This window comes from Oreochromis niloticus, linkage group LG7, assembly GCF_001858045.2.
Source record: "Oreochromis niloticus isolate F11D_XX linkage group LG7, O_niloticus_UMD_NMBU, whole genome shotgun sequence".
Lineage (NCBI taxonomy): Eukaryota > Metazoa > Chordata > Actinopteri > Cichliformes > Cichlidae > Oreochromis > Oreochromis niloticus.
Genome location: NC_031972.2, coordinates 12,766,575 through 12,781,695, shown reverse-complemented (window position 1 = coordinate 12,781,695; position 15,121 = coordinate 12,766,575). Strand labels below are relative to the sequence as shown.

Below are 15,121 nucleotides of genomic sequence, written 5' to 3'. Positions count from 1 at the left end.
TGACACTGTCTGAATTACCCAGTCTGGGATTACTCTTATGATCACTGCTGTCTGAATTACTTGTGTTGTGGTGGACCACTAGAGGGCTCCACTCACACCCAGTGTTGAGGAAGTGTGTTCCTCTGTTTTGTGGCGCGATATGAGCAGTTAATGTGAGTGACTGTCAGGAGTTTATTTTTAATAAGACATTCTTCAGGCTGAATAAAGACACTCAGACAGTTAGAATATAATAACAGTGACGTGCACGGGTGAGAACTCTGGCGAGACACACCCTGACTGCAGCCGACAGTTCTTTATTTATAGGTTACATCGCGTATGCAAACACATCACATTTTCTTTAAGCAAGTTCCTCTAAACCAACGGTTGCGGGTGGGTGTGAGTCAGATGTGTGTATGGCTGTGCACTTTTGAACTCTTGTGGTTTAGGTGTTGCATTTGTTTTCTGCTTAGATAGTTTGTGTTGCAGGGTTCACTGTCAGTTCACATGGCAGTGAAATGGGGAAGTACAGCAAATTTTGTGAAATATATAAACACTTTACAATATGCTTGAAAATTAAAGATAACTAAACAACGAATAAAACACATAAAACATAAAATCTTACAACATTCCCTCCTGTTGTTAATATATTTCACTCATACTCTATAGACTTCAGTAGACAATCACTTGCTTGTGCATTTTCAATTGCTACATCATGTTAAGTACAGGAAATTTTAAACACAGTCTTCTTCTTCTTCAGTTGCTATGGGACTATAAGCGTGTGCTAGGAAAACTCCGGTTGCAGCATCTTTAGCGACTTTCTTAATCAGAACTTTAAAACATGGTATAATACAACAAACAATAATGGCCAACATCACTAAAATACTGCATAAGACAGTTGCTAATACTTTGATTGTGTCTGCCCATCCCCCAAACATGTTCTGGAAAGCCTCGTCTAGTCCTGACCATGTTCCTGCGTTTTCCTTCAGTTCAACCTGTAAATCTTGTAACATTTTCATAGTTTGTTCAAAGGAGCCTCCTGGGGCTGTATTGTTGTATAGCACAGACACCCCCACGTTCAGCTAAAAGCATGTCCAATGCCATTCTATTTTGGACAGTCATGAGTGAGGTGGCAGACAGTTGTTCTCCTAGAAGTTTCAATGCTTGGTTGGTCAGGTTGAGGTGGCGTTGTTGGTTGTAATAAACATAATTTATCCAAGCTACGTTTTTGTTTACTTGAACAATTGGAAATAGGGAGGCAAAACCTGCGGCCACTTCACTTTGGGCCTTGTATTCTCTTGGTATTCCTCTGGGCACCCCTATTGCGTCGATCCATGCCTTATTGCCTGAGTCTTCCACTAGGCTCCGGCGTGAGCGCGGGGAAGCGTGGGTATGTGTTTTTGGGATCTGTATAAGTATTTCCTGGGCTAAGGTTACTATGCCACAGATTCCTGTCCAGTTTGCAGGCAGCCTTTGCTTAAGGGTGCCATTGCACAGCCACAATAGGCCAGGAATTGGTCTCGTCAGTTTTGGCACTAGTATACTTTTTATAGCTCTGCCCCAACGGCTGTCGTTGCGCGTGTTGTTTGGTGCGCGCAGGTGTATGTTAGACACGTTGTATATCTTTGGACCTAATATTGAACATACGGTTTCGTTTTTACAGTTACGCCAGTTTGAGTACTCGTTACCATACCCAACCACGGGCCATATTTCACTACAATGTGTTGTATCGGTGTCGAAATGGCGTGTCGTGTTTGGATAAACGAAAGATACACCCTGCCTTTCTGGGACTCTAAGTCTCCATAGGCAGACCATGGTCATGTTATGGGCTAGTTCAGGCGGCGTTACCGGAAGTGTTATTAAGTTCTTTATTGGTTCTTTTGGAGCACATGCACGCAGGCTTGTATTTATTACTGTTTCTAGAGTTTGTAGCAGGTTTATGAGGAGTGCCATTTCAGTTTTGTTATGGGGTACATAATTATGCATTAGTAGACAGTCAAGCGGATGTACCTGTGTCATATTAGCTCCGGTATCCATTTTTGCTGCCCAGGCTCCCCAGCCCACCCCGTTTCCATCTGTTAATGAACCATTTGGGATAGGGTAGCCGACTATCTTTAATTTTGGGCGAGCTTCTGCACACACCACACAATTTATTCTATTGGCATCAGTAGCTGATGCATTAAGTTGATCATACCATGAGTTACCTTTTGGGGGTTGTAGGTGTGATTTCGTGGAGCGTTTTTCACGACTTACTGTCTGTTTTTGTGTCCATTCATTACATGGGTCTGAGTCATTTGTTGTGGGTGAGTAACCTTTTGGACAATATGGATTACAGGGGTTATTTGTACAAGCAATGTTCATGCATACTATGGTTATTGAGATAAACACTGAAGATACAAAAAGAAAACACAATGTTATGATTGTCATTAACTTGCACTCCTCTGACCAGTATTGTTGTCCTTGAGTCCCGCTGGAAATTGGATCCTCTCCATCTGAAATGTCTGAAAGTTCATACTGCATCTCTGTGTCAGGCATTGTTTGTGAGTGTCTGAGTAGTTACTTGAGTGATGGGTTGCTCTTCTGGTTTTGCAGGTTGGACTGATCTCCTGTTATTCTGCCGGGCAGGCGGGGCGGGGTTGCTGCTGGTGTTATGGTGGGGGTGTCTTCAGGTCGACCAAACCCACCTAGTCACCTAGTGAGCAGGCTGGGGGCGAGAAGTCAAGAGGGCGGGGTATACCCAATCTGCCCTCTCCTCCACCCACAGATCACTAGTTGGTAGGGGAGTTGGCGTCTGGTCTTGTGTCCCCCTGCACTTTTTTAGTGTGACTTTGATGGATCCACGAAGGCCTCTCAGCGATCTTACACGCGGTAGGCGTCGTCAGCAGAACCTGATAAGGGCCCTCCCACCTCGGAGAGCTCCAGTTTTTCCTCTGGAGTACCTTGATCAGGATCCAGTCACCTGGTTTCAACCTGGAAGAGACTGGAGAAGAATCATTCGGCAGTTGGTTGCTCAGAACTATTTCTCTGTTCTCTAGCAGTTTTGTCATCCATTCTGCTAGGGTTGTTTCTCTGACTGATTTGTCTATTGGTTCACTGGTGATGGGCAGAGGAAAAGGTCTACCATGTACAATTTCAAATGGTGTCAGTTTCTGCGAGCATTGGGTTAATCTCATCCACATTTTTACTAGGCCTATACACTCAGGCCATGGTCTTCCTGTTTCTTCCATGCATTTTCTTAGTCTTTGTTTTATTGTGCCATTTGTTCTCTCTACTAGTCCTGCACTTTGTGGGTGGTATGAGCAGTGATGTTTTATGCTGAATCCTAAGGCTTCTGAGACCTTTGATATGACCTCATTTACAAAATGTGTGCCATTGTCAGATCTTATCAAGCTTGGGATTCCGTATGTTGGGATAAAATGGTTACATAAACATTTTGCTACTGATATTGCATCTGCTTTCTTCACTGGGTAGATTTCTGGCCATTTTGAGAATACGTCTATTATTACTAGTGCGTATTCCACTTGTTGGCGTTTGTCAAGTTGAATGAAGTCCATGTGGATCGTGTGAAATGGATGTGGTGGTGTGGGGAAATGACCTCTCTTGGGTCTTATGTTTCCCTGTGAGTTGTGTTTCTGACATATCATGCATGTTCTTATGAACTCTTTTGCTGAATTTTCAAAATTTTTTGTGTAGAATTGTTTAGAGAGTATCTCTACCATCCCTCCTGTTGACACGTGGGTTTTCCCATGTGTCACTAATGCTGCTGTTTTGTGTAGGGACTTCGGTAGGATTGGTTTTCCGTTACATGTCATGATATCATTTGTCAGTATTGCGCCTGCTTTTAGCCATGATGTTTTTTCGTTTTGTGATGCTGCTTTTTGTTCATCCTTTAGCGCTTCTAGAGGGATCAAAGTACATGATTCTAGGGTTAATATGTCATTTGTGTTTTGCGCTGCAGCCTTGGCTGCCTTGTCTGCGAAGTTGTTACCGTTTGTAATTTCAGAATTGTCTTTTTGATGTGCTACACATTTACACAGGGCTAATTTTCTGGGCAGTGTTATGACTTCTAGTAGTCGTTTTAATAGGCTGCCGTGTTGAACCGGTGCCCCTGTGGACATTATCATGCCTCTGTTTTGCCATATTTTTGCAAAATGGTGTACCGCAGCGAAAACATATTGACTGTCAGTGTGGATGTTAATATCTTTGTCTCTGTACAGTTCACAGGCTCTTATAACTGCGGTTAACTCTGCACTTTGTGCTGAGTGTGAGGAGGTTAAGGGCCTTGCCTCTATAACTGTGTCTACTGTGGTTACTGCATAACCGACACAGTTTCTTCCTGTTTTGTCCTTTGTTGCGGAACCGTCTACAAAGAGGTTTGTGAAACCTGGCTGTGGTAAGCTATATATATCTGCTCTAGGTTTCGTTTCCTCATCTAGCTTATGCATGCAGCTATGTGTGTCACCATCTGCTTCTGTCGGGAGCAGGGTGCTTGGGTTCAACTGACCACATTTCTCGATGGTAATGTGTGATTGTGAGAGCAAAATACCTACATAGGACAGTTGTCTTGCATGAGTCAGATAGGATAGATTAGCCTGTAGCAGTATTGAAGTTACAGCGTGTGGGACTTTCACAATTAGTGTGTGTCCTAAAACAATGTCTGCTGATTTCTTTACTGCTTCTGCTGCTGCTGCACATGCCTGTACGCAAGTTGGTAGACCTGACGCTACAGAGTCTAGCTTGCATGAGTAGAATGCTAATGGTCGTTGTTTGTCTCCGAAAGCTTGTGTTAGTACTGCTTTCATGTAACCTGAGCCACCATCTACGTGTAGATGGAATGGTTTTTCATAGTCTGGCAGAGCTAGGACGGTGCCTGTCTGTAGGGCTAATTTCAGATTTTTAAATGCTTTTTCCGCCTCATCTGTCCACTCTATTTTATCCTTTAAAGCTAAGCTCCTTCCATAAATCAGATTCTGCAGGGGCTGGACCATGGCAGCGTACTCCGGAATCCAACTTCTACAGAAGTTACATAATCCTAAAAAACTCATCATTTGTTCCTTTGTGAGTGGTTTTGGGGCACTTTGTACTGCTAGTTTTCTGCTGTCTAACAGTTTGCGTCCTTGCCCTGTCAGTTTATGACCTAAATAGGTCACTTCTGGTCGCCAGAGCTGTAGCTTGTGTTGTGACACTTTGTGTCCTTGTTCTGCTAGGTGTCTCAACACCTGTAGGGTGTTGTTTTTGCAGTCTGCCTGCGTGTTTCCGGTTACCAGAATGTCATCTACATAAAGTAGGAACTGTCCTGGAGCAGGCAGAGTGCAAAGAGACATTGACTTCTTCAGGGCCTCTGCGTACAGTGTCGGGCTATTTTGAAAGCCTTGTGGCAGCCTTGTGTATGTGTATTTTTGGCCATCAAATGTAAAGCCAAACAATTCTTGTGACTCTGGGTGTAGTGGCACGGAAAAGAACGCGTTTGACAGATCTATTACTGAAAACCACTGTTCTTTAGGCGTAACCTGGTTTAGGATGGTGTGCGGATTAGCCACTACTGGTGGTATTTGTTCTGTGATGTCATTGATTGCTCTTAGATCATGCACTAGTCGGTATTTGTCGGTGTTTGCCTTTTTTACTGGGAAGATGGGTGTGTTACAGGTCGTTTTATTTGTCTTTACTAGAATTCCTGCCTTTTCCATGTCTGCTATAACTGGGCGAATTCCAGCTTTTGCTTCAGCAGACAGTGGGTATTGTGGTTTCATCGGCCTGTGGTTTGAAGTGACTTTGACTTTAACTGGGTCAGCACCTTTAATGAGGCCTACGTCAGTAGGGCCTGCTGACCATAATGACTGTGGTAGTTCAGCAACTTCTGGACACACCGCAGACACTAGTGTGTGTCATTCTGTGTCTTGAACCAGAAAACACGAGCTTGGTGATTCACTTAGGTGTGTGCTTGGTTGTGTAGTCAGGATCCACCCTAGGGTGTATCTCAGACATCCTGTTCTGCGACCCTGTAACCAACCCTCATGTGTTTCCTCAGTTTTCTCATAGTGGTCATCTTGCACTCTTCTCAAAATCATGCCTAAATCTTTCCACTGTGTTTCAGGATTTCTGGCTATTGAAACATGTGGAGTGGGCATTCTATTTAAATCTCTGACTTTAGGTGACTGGATCACTGAGCACACAGCGTTTCCGCTTTTGGTCACGTACAGATGCTGTAGGGTTAGTTTTTGGGGTCCTAGCCTGTGTATTTGAGCATCATACTGTGGGTCTGGACCTGGGGCTTGTTTGTACCTCAGTGTGTTATGTAGCTCGGTGCTTGGCATTGTTTCTGACGAATGAGGTAAGTGGCGTTTAGCTATTTGGAGTATATTGTCAGAAACAGGGAGATCCAGTGTCCAATAATAATGTGGTTCTCCCTCGCCCTCATGTATAAGTGCCTCTACATCTGCTAACATTAATTGTGCGCGCATGCCGTCATGTTGTGGCACGACGCCTATGTTTAGTTTTGTCAGTGCGTCACGCCCTAGTAGGTTGACTGGACAGGTTGGGTCAAGGATACACTGTATTTTACAGGACCTGCCGCTGTCAGTGTGTAGGAAATGCAGTTTGTTTGTTAATGGCTTTGTCACGGTGTGTCCTGTGGCTGAGGTCACGATGCGTGCGTCTTGTGAGAAGGTGACGCCTGGAGGTGTGTCGTGTAGGACAGTCATACACGCTCCAGTGTCACACAACATGGTTATAGGCTGGCCATTTACATGTATCACGATTTCTGGTTTATGTTCTGAGCCGAGTAGGAGCTGTTGAATGTTAAAAACGTCTACTTCGGCCTCAGTGGGTGGTTTCTCTTCTGCTTTCCCTTCATCTAGTCACATACTATTTTCTCTGTCCTGTTTCTCATGCTCATACCTTCTGTCACCTCTGTCATTATACTGTCTCTTTTTCTGTCTGCAGTCACGTGCGAAATGTCCTTCCTTTCCACAATTATAGCATTTTGTGTTTCTTTCTTTGTCATCTCTACGGTCTCCTGCTCTGTGCCTTCGTCTACCTCTGTCTGTCCCTTGGCCTGGGTATCTGAGAGCCCCTGAGAAGGCTATCAGCCCAGTTTCTCCATCTACTGTAAAAATTCCTGTCTCTGCTCCTTCTTTCTTTTTGATTTGCTTAAATGCATGCTCAGCATATTGACAGGCTTCCACTAGGTTGCCTGTGCCTTGTGTGATCCACTGTTTGTCTACCATAGCTCTTACTTTAGGGAGTAGGCCGTTTAAGAATGCATTTTTAAGTTGTTGTTGGTAAGCAGAATTTAGATCTTCCGCATAATCTAAGCCTGAGTTTTGTCTAAAAATCGGACGCAGGTGATCTAAGTAGTCGCCTGGTGATTCTTGAGGCTTTTGTTTTGTTTCACCGATTTTCCCATAATTTGGTTTTGGGGCGAGCTGAGTGCGGACCCTTTCCATGACTCCGTCTATTGCATCTCTGAGAGTATTTGACTGGGCTGGTATTGCACCAGTGCCATCAGGAGTCATACCTGTGTAGTTGCCTCGTACTCTGGCAAATTGGAGGCCTAACAGGTCCTGGAGAACCTGGAGCATTTCTCTACCATCTAGTCTCCAATCGGTTCTTATGAGGGCCACAGCATCAGCCCAAGGTTGGAAACCTTCTGAGAGGGGAGGGACGTCTTTTAACACATTCTTCCTATCGTCTGCACTCCAGGGATGATAGGCGTGTATGACTCTGTCCCTGTCAGTGGGTGTCACACCATTGTCTCCGGGCGGGCCTGTGGGTCGCCCGTACCTGGGGTTTGGTACAGCTATCAGTGGGAAAATGCCCCCATCGTAAGGGCCTGGAGGGTCTACAATGCCTCCCATATCCCTGCCTGACGGGTCTTTCCCTATGTCTTCCTGTTCTTGTGGCGTGGGATAGTCATTTTTTCTAAGATTTAATGCGTGAATGGCTGGCCCATACGGGCCCGATGGTTGCAGGAACGGATTTTTTGGGTTTTGTGGTGGTGGTAATGGTGGTGGGGGGGCGGAAGCTTGACTAGGTGGTTGATAAGGAGGAGGTTGAACACACGCTGGGTGCGGTGTAGGCACCTGTTTTTGATCTTTATCCTGCTGCTTGGATTGTTTTTTACTTCTATTCTCTTCACGTCTTTTACTCTCTTCCTGCCATGGTACGAAAAAAGCTATGTACTCGGACATACATTGGTTTTTCTTTGTACCCTTACATTTTCCTATTTCTTCCTGTAAACATTTACCTAATTGTTGTACTGATGTGGGACTACATTTCCCTTCCCAAGTTGGACATTTAGTTTTCTTTGGATTTCTCCATCTATATGCACTAATTTGTCCGGCGCCTGGACATTTCTTTTCTAGCCACTGCTCGTCAGCAGTGAGTTTTGTTGTTTTATTTCCCATTTTGATTTTGTGTTATTAATACTACAAACAGAACTGTGTGACCTTCTCTGGTATTAGAGTTAGGGGAGGTTATTAAGGCAGCCTTCTACCCTTGTCCTAATGTCAAGGGCGGCCTTAATTTTATGCGATGAAGCGCAACCTTTTCCCTTCCTCACCAGTATTTCAGTCGACACAGGAAAACAATAGAAGTGGTGTAGGGTCCTACTGTCCCTCTTCAAATGACACTCACTTCCTCTTTTTAAATACAAACAATTCACATACGCGGCAGTGTAATCCTATTTTAATTGACACTTTCCTTTTCCCATTTACTCCCGGAGTAAATTTTGTCGACTACCAGCTTTTTTTTTATTGCGAAACGAGTCTCTTCTGGACTGCCAGTTTCGTCTTACAAGCGAGTCTTTTTTTTTTTTAACTGCCAGTCCCTACAGGACGAGTTTTTCCCTTAGAAAAGTGTCAATCTAAAAGACGATTATTCGCGATGTGTCTTTGAGTGTTAATATTCACCTGGTTATGATGATATAAGTGCCGGTCAGAGATTCCTCCTCGTTCCCCAGGATCGTGGACCTCTTACTAAGAACGCTGGCCAACCCCGAATTCACGTAGTTGGTCTTTTCTCCTTCATAGGAAAGAGGCTGTCGACAGACTTCAGCGCGGGCTCTCCACGATGTCAGGAAACGACGACGTCACTCTGTTGGAGCATAAAATTAGTTATAATTCGATGTCCTACATCCGGCTCGAAGGACCAATTAAATGTCCATCCATCCATCCATCCATTCGCTTCCGCTTATCCTTTTTCAGGGTCGCGGGGGGCGCTGGAGCCTATCCCAGCTGTCATAGGGCGAGAGGCGGGGTACGCCCTGGACAGGTCGCCAGTCTGTCGCAGGGCTAACATACAGGGACAGACAACCATTCGCACTCACATTCACTCGCACATTTACACCTAGTGGCAATTTGGATTAGCCAATTAACCTATCCCCACAAGCTGCATGTCTTTGGACGGTGGGAGGAAGCCGGAGTACCCGGAGAGAACCCACGCAAACACGGGGAGAACATGCAAACTCCACACAGAAAGACCCCGGCCTGATGTTGGAATTGAACTCAGGACCTTCTTGCTGTGCGGCAACAGTGCTAACCACCGTGCCACCGTGCTGCCCCCAATTAAATGTCAGGAGTTTATTTTTAATAAGACATTCTTCAGGCTGAATAAAGACACTCAGACAGTTAGAATATAATAACAGCGACGTGCACGGGTGAGAACTCTGGCGAGACACACCCTGACTGCAGCCGACAGTTCTTTATTTATAGGTTACATCGCGTATGCAAACACATCACATTTTCTTTAAGCAAGTTCCTCTAAACCAACGGTTGCGGGTGGGTGTGAGTCAGATGTGTGTATGGCTGTGCACTTTTGAACTCTTGTGGTTTAGGTGTTGCATTTGTTTTCTGCTTAGATAGTTTGTGTTGCAGGGTTCACTGTCAGTTCACATGGCAGTGAAATGGGGAAGTACAGCAAATTTTGTGAAATATATAAACACTTTACAATATGCTTGAAAATTAAAGATAACTAAACAACGAATAAAACACATAAAACATAAAATCTTACAACAGTGACGAATAAAGAAGGAGTGAGAACTGAGAGCTCTGTGTCGTTGATGCTGACCTCCACATTGGTGACCCCTGACTCGAGCATGCAACGGGCCGCAGATGACGCAGACTCCGCTATGGAGGCATCAGCGGCCGCCGGTCCTCCGCCTCCTGTTGCAGCTACGTTCGCTGTGGCGCTGAAACTGCCGGACTTTTGGCTCCATGACCCCCGTCATGGTTCGTACACGTGGAGGCTCAGTTCGCCCTTCGCGGCATCTCGGCTGACGACACGAAGTATCACCATGTGGTGGCCTCGCTCGACCCGCTGGCCACCCGTCGCGCGATGACGCTCCTCCGGGACCCACCCGCCCAAGGGAAATATGCCGCCCTTAAAGAGCTGCTTCTTCGGCGCTATGCCCTCTCCGACGCTGAACGAGCCGACAAGCTCCTCAACCTGTCAGGCTTGGGTGGCGATACCGCGCTCGAGCTATGCTATCGTTGCTCGGGCCGGATGACGGGGGATTCCTCTTCGCCCACCTCTTCCTCCGCCAGCTACCGGCCGCCGTGAGAGCTGTCCTCGCAAACTCCCCGCTTCTGCCTGCGAAGGATTATCGCTCCCTGGCTGAAGAAGCGGATCGCATTCTCCTGGCTAGTCGCACTTTCAACTTTCACGCCCTGGCTACGGACTCCCCTGGCGGCGCCTTCCCCGCCTCCACCTGCCTCCCCCGGAGCATCCGCCCCCTTGCTGACGGCAGGGATTGCTACACGCCGGCACCGCGGAAAGAACATCTGTTTCTACCATCAGCGTTTTGGCGACAGAGCGCGTCGCTGCCTGCCGCCTTGCGCTTTCACAGCCCAGGGAAACAGACCCGCCAGCGCGCCGTAGCAGCCGCGACCGCTGGCAATACAGAAAGGCTGCTCTTCATAGAGGACTCGCGCTCCGAGAGACGTTTTCTCGTGGACTCCGGCTCCCAGAAGAGCCTCCTTCCCCCTACCGCTGCCGACGGACTAGCAGCGAACTGTGGGCCGCAGCTCCTGGCAGCTAATGGCTCTCCCATCAAAATGTTTGGGGAAAGGTTGGTGACTGTTTGTTTTCATGGCCGGGATTTCCAGTGGAACTTTGTTGTTGCCGCTAGCTCTGTACCTATTTTAGGTGCTGATTTTCTGTGCGCTCATGGACTGCTTGTCGATGTTGCTAACAGATGTTTAATTGATGCTCTCTCGTTTTCTTCGCTACCCTGTTTTACTCGGGCCGCCGAACCCCTGATTCGGGCTAATGTAGTGACCTCCGGGGATGCTTTTCAGCATTTGCTTTCAGAGTTTCCATCGCTGTCTGTCCCTGATTTCTCTGGCACGGTAACGAAGCATGGGGTTGAGCATTATATTCCCATGGTCGGGCCCCCGGTGTTCGCGCGCGCGCGCCGCCTCGACCCCGCGAAACTGTCCGTCGCTCGGGAAAAGTTTGCAGCCATGGAGCGCCTTGGCATTGTACAGCGTTCGAACAGTGCATGGGCCTCTCCGCTTCACATGGTGCCCAAATCGGACGGTCGGTGGCAGCCATGCGGAGATTTCCGCCGTTTAAATAATGCCACAGAGAATGACCGTTACCCCATCCCCCACATTCAGGATTTTTCTGCCAATCTCGCCGGAACGCGTCCATGCGTTTTCCGCAGCCAAGTCTGCACTGGCTGACGCCGCCCTGCTGGCACACCCGCTTCCGTCGGCGGAGATCGCGTTGACCACCGACGCGTCCGACGTGGCAGTGGGTGGGGTGTTGGAACAGCGGGTTTCAGGTCTCTGGCAACCGCTCGCCTTTTTCAGTCGTACGCTCCGGGATGCCGAACGCAAGCACAGTGTTCCCTTTCAGTCGATTCACTCGGTACAACACATAAGTATGGGATATCACGCCCTCGCGTGTCCTGGCTGAAGAAACCTTTATTCACGCCTTTAAGGCAGATGACGTGTGATGACACATGCACGGCCCCGCCTGCACATATAGCCGCTGTCATCACGGTCATCCCTCAGTTCTTACGCTCTTCACCTCGCTGAGAACACCTCTGCTGAGTTGGGCTAGCTAGCTGCTGCTAGTTAGCTCCGTTGTCTGCCGACTTGAACTTAGCTTAACTGCCCCTGTTGGTGTTAGCCTCCACCGCCCAGTTGGTGTGTAGGCTGCCCACGGAGCGCTAATTTCAAGTTTTTCCTGTGCAGCGTTTCGCTTTGCGTTTTGGAATGGACTCCAAACCGAAGCGAGCAAAGCAGAAATCTTCGGTTCGCCCCTGTCCTCAGGGATGTGGTTTCTGTTTGCACGACAGCGACCAGCACGATGCCTGCCCTGTCTGCCTGGGGATCGTCCACGCTAGGAGAGCGTTGACGGAGCCCGAAGCCTGTGCGTTTTGTCGCCAGCTCCGGCGCTCGACCCTGGAAAGACGGGTGACGTTTGTGGAAAAAGTGCTGGGACGCTCGGCTGTCGCACGGCATGACCCTCTCCTTTCCGAGTCTGGAGCCCCAGCTTCGTCCGAGTCCGAAGACGAGGATTTTCCGGTCGATGTCCCCGCAATTAGCTGGGCTGACCACATGGAATATGTTGACGGGTTAGCCGATGACGAGCCGGAACCATGCAGGAGCGCTGACGGGCTTCAGCCTGGGTTGAAGCCCGCCAGCGCTCCCCAGGAAGACGATGACGTGCTGGACATCGGCCTGGACATCCATGGTTTGTCGGAGGATGAGCAGGAGAGCTCATTGTCGGGCCAATGTGCCGCCGCTGCTGCGCCGGTCGGCCACGATGACACCTCTCTTTTCTCCCTGTTTCGCCGTGCTGCTGAGAAGCTGCAGGTGGACTGGCCCTCTCCTCCGCCAGCTCAGAAGCTGTCGCGGTTCGCGGGTTTTTTCCTCCCACCGGAGCCCGCAACGGTCAAAAACTGCCTTCCCATGTTCCCAGACTTTCTCTGCGAGCTAACAGCATCATGGGACAAACCTCTGTCTACCCGCGTCACTGTGCCTGGCTATGGACAGTACATGGAATTGAACGGCGCCGAGGGGGCTGGCTTAGCTAACCCACCCCTATGGAGCCGTCTCTGGCTGCTTATCTGGCCCCGTCCCATAACCATGGTGTCGGCGGCCCCGCAACTCTGCCGTCCAAGCACTGCAGATTCTCTGCTTCGCAGCTGGAGAAGATTTATCGGGCTCAGGCCGGCACTGCTCGCGCCATGAGCTCCGTCGCCATGCTCCAGACGTACCAGGCAATCTGCCTGGCGGAGCTCGGATCGCTGGTTCCTGATGACAGCCCGCTGGCACCTCTTCTTAACGAGGTCAGAGTCGCCACAGATTACATCCTCCGTGCGTCTCGCTGTGCAGCGCTCTCCCTGGGCAGAGGGATGGCTTCGACAGTAGTGGCGCAGAGGCACCTGTGGCTGACCCTCTCTGACGTCCCGGATAGGGACAGAGCTGTATATCTGGACGCACCAGTGTCTGCGGCTGGGTTATTCGGACATTCACTTGAAGCCATTCAGGCTAGATTCGATCTGAGGAAGAAGCAGACGGAAGCTCTGCGAGACATCATCCCCAGACGTCAGCCCAAGCCCAAGCCCGCAGCTAGCTCTCACAGGCCCGCCGCTCCTCTGCCGACTGGCAAGAGACCGGCGCCCACTGCTGAAGTGGGTGCGCCGCCAGCGAGAGCACATCCTCCGGCCCGAGCTCCACGCCAGTCGGCCTGGAGCAGAGGCCCACCCTCGGGCCCCGGCGGGACCCGACGCCCAGGAGGAAGAAGCCTCAGCCCTCCTAGCTGTGGTTTCGAGTGGAGAAGGGGTCCAGCAGCAGGGAGACGCTGCTTTTACCCCTCTGTTGCCGCCCAAGAGGTGCCGCTTAAGTTCTGTTCAGGTTGTCAGCCCCAGAAGGCGCTGCACTTTCCTAACACTGTCTCCCAAGCACAAAACCCCTGCACACAAAATGCCTCAGGTAACTCCCTGTTCAGGTGTGTTAAATGTTCAGGTGACCACATCAAGTGTTCCCGCTGTTTTTCTTTGTTGTGCCCCAGAAAAGGTGCCTCCAACAAAATGTATGAATGTACATGTTCCCATGTTATAATCAATAAAGAGTGTTGTTTATTCTCAAACAATCACAAATGCTCAGCCTGCGGGCAGAATGAGCCAGGTCAGGCAGGTGATGCAGTCCCCTGCAGACACACTGGGGGGCGACAACGCCCCGCCGACGGTGCTGCAGGTCAGCCGGCTGGCTGCTCACTTCCCTCAGTGGCGCGCTTGCGCCCCCTCTCCGTGGGTGCTGCGAACCGTTGCCATGGGTTACCGGTTGCAGTTCCGGGTCAAGCCGCCTCGTTTCCAAGGAGTTGTAAACACGACTGTCAACACCGAGGCGGCCATGATACTCAGAGAGGAAATAAAGGCGCTATTGCAGAAAAGAGCAATACGAGTGGTCCCCGCTTCGGAGACAGACAAAGGTTGGTACAGCCGCTATTTTGTTGTTCCGAAAAGAGGGGGAGGGCTTCGTCCCATCCTCGACCTGCGAGTCTTGAACACGTATCTACGTACGTACAGGTTCAAGATGCTAACACTCAGACAGCTCTTGAATGCAGTCGGCCCGGGAGATTGGTTTGCGACAATCGATCTAACAGATGCTTATTTTCATGTGGCTATACACCCGAAACACAGGCAGTTTCTGAGGTTTGCATTCGAGGGCGTAGCCTACGAATACCTAGTGCTGCCGTTCGGGCTGTCGCTCGCTCCTCGCACCTTTACGAAATGTGCCGAAGCAGCGCTGGCGCCCCTCAGAGAGAGAGGCATCCGCATCTTAGCCTACCTAGACGACTGGGCTCTCGTAGCTTGCTCCAGAGAGCGGGCGGAGACACAGCTGTCGCTGGTTCTGTCACACATTCAGACACTGGGGTTCTCTGTGAACTTTCAAAAGAGCTCGCTCATCCCGAGTCAGCAGATTTCTTTCCTCGGTTTGGAAATATGCTCGCTTTCCAGCCGCGCACGTTTGTCGGAGCACAGAGTGGCCGCGTTTCTTCGCTGCCTCGCTCAGTTTCAGCTGAGACGCAGACTGCGTTTCCAGACGATATTACGCTTGTTGGGCATAATGGCATCTATGATCGCCGTAGTGCCACTTGGACTGTTAAAAATGAGAGCGTTTCAATACTGGAC

At 49.2% G+C, this 15,121-nt stretch overlaps 2 protein-coding genes across 2 annotated transcripts; both read right to left on the bottom strand.

The window, feature by feature from the left end:
• Window positions 1-1,315: 1,315 nt before the first annotated feature.
• LOC112847530 (uncharacterized) lies at window positions 1,316-9,056 on the bottom strand. The gene is made up of 3 exons (XM_025909285.1): window positions 8,886-9,056; window positions 1,542-2,956; window positions 1,316-1,452 (listed from the first exon to the last, which is right to left on the bottom strand). The coding sequence occupies exons 2-3, from the start codon at window positions 2,509-2,511 to the stop codon at window positions 1,316-1,318; spliced, it is 1,107 nt and encodes a 368-aa protein (XP_025765070.1). The 5' UTR covers window positions 2,512-2,956; window positions 8,886-9,056.
• On the bottom strand, window positions 2,745-7,832 carry LOC112847529 (uncharacterized). The gene is made up of 3 exons (XM_025909282.1): window positions 7,370-7,832; window positions 5,083-5,833; window positions 2,745-2,946 (listed from the first exon to the last, which is right to left on the bottom strand). Exons 1-3 carry the CDS (start codon window positions 7,830-7,832, stop codon window positions 2,745-2,747), a joined length of 1,416 nt encoding a protein of 471 aa, XP_025765067.1.
• Window positions 9,057-15,121: the final 6,065 nt, after the last annotated feature.

What these genes read in the sequence shown, in the direction of transcription:
- LOC112847530 (XM_025909285.1), bottom strand. Translation starts at nt 2,511, where the DNA reads ATGCCTGACACAGAGATGCAGTATGAACTTTCAGACATTTCAGATGGA. An exon ending in CAACACGCGCAACGACAGCC is followed by an intron (nt 1,453 to 1,541) that starts GTTGGGGCAGAG and finishes GGCACCCTTAAG; the next exon opens with CAAAGGCTGCCTGCAAACTG.
- LOC112847529 (XM_025909282.1), bottom strand. Translation starts at nt 7,832, where the DNA reads ATGGGAGGCATTGTAGACCCTCCAGGCCCTTACGATGGGGGCATTTTC. An exon ending in ACCAAATTATGGGAAAATCG is followed by an intron (nt 5,834 to 7,369) that starts GTGAAACAAAAC and finishes CGGTGTGTCCAG; the next exon opens with AAGTTGCTGAACTACCACAG. An exon ending in ACAGGGCAAGGACGCAAACT is followed by an intron (nt 2,947 to 5,082) that starts GTTAGACAGCAG and finishes AGTCTCTTCCAG; the next exon opens with GTTGAAACCAGGTGACTGGA.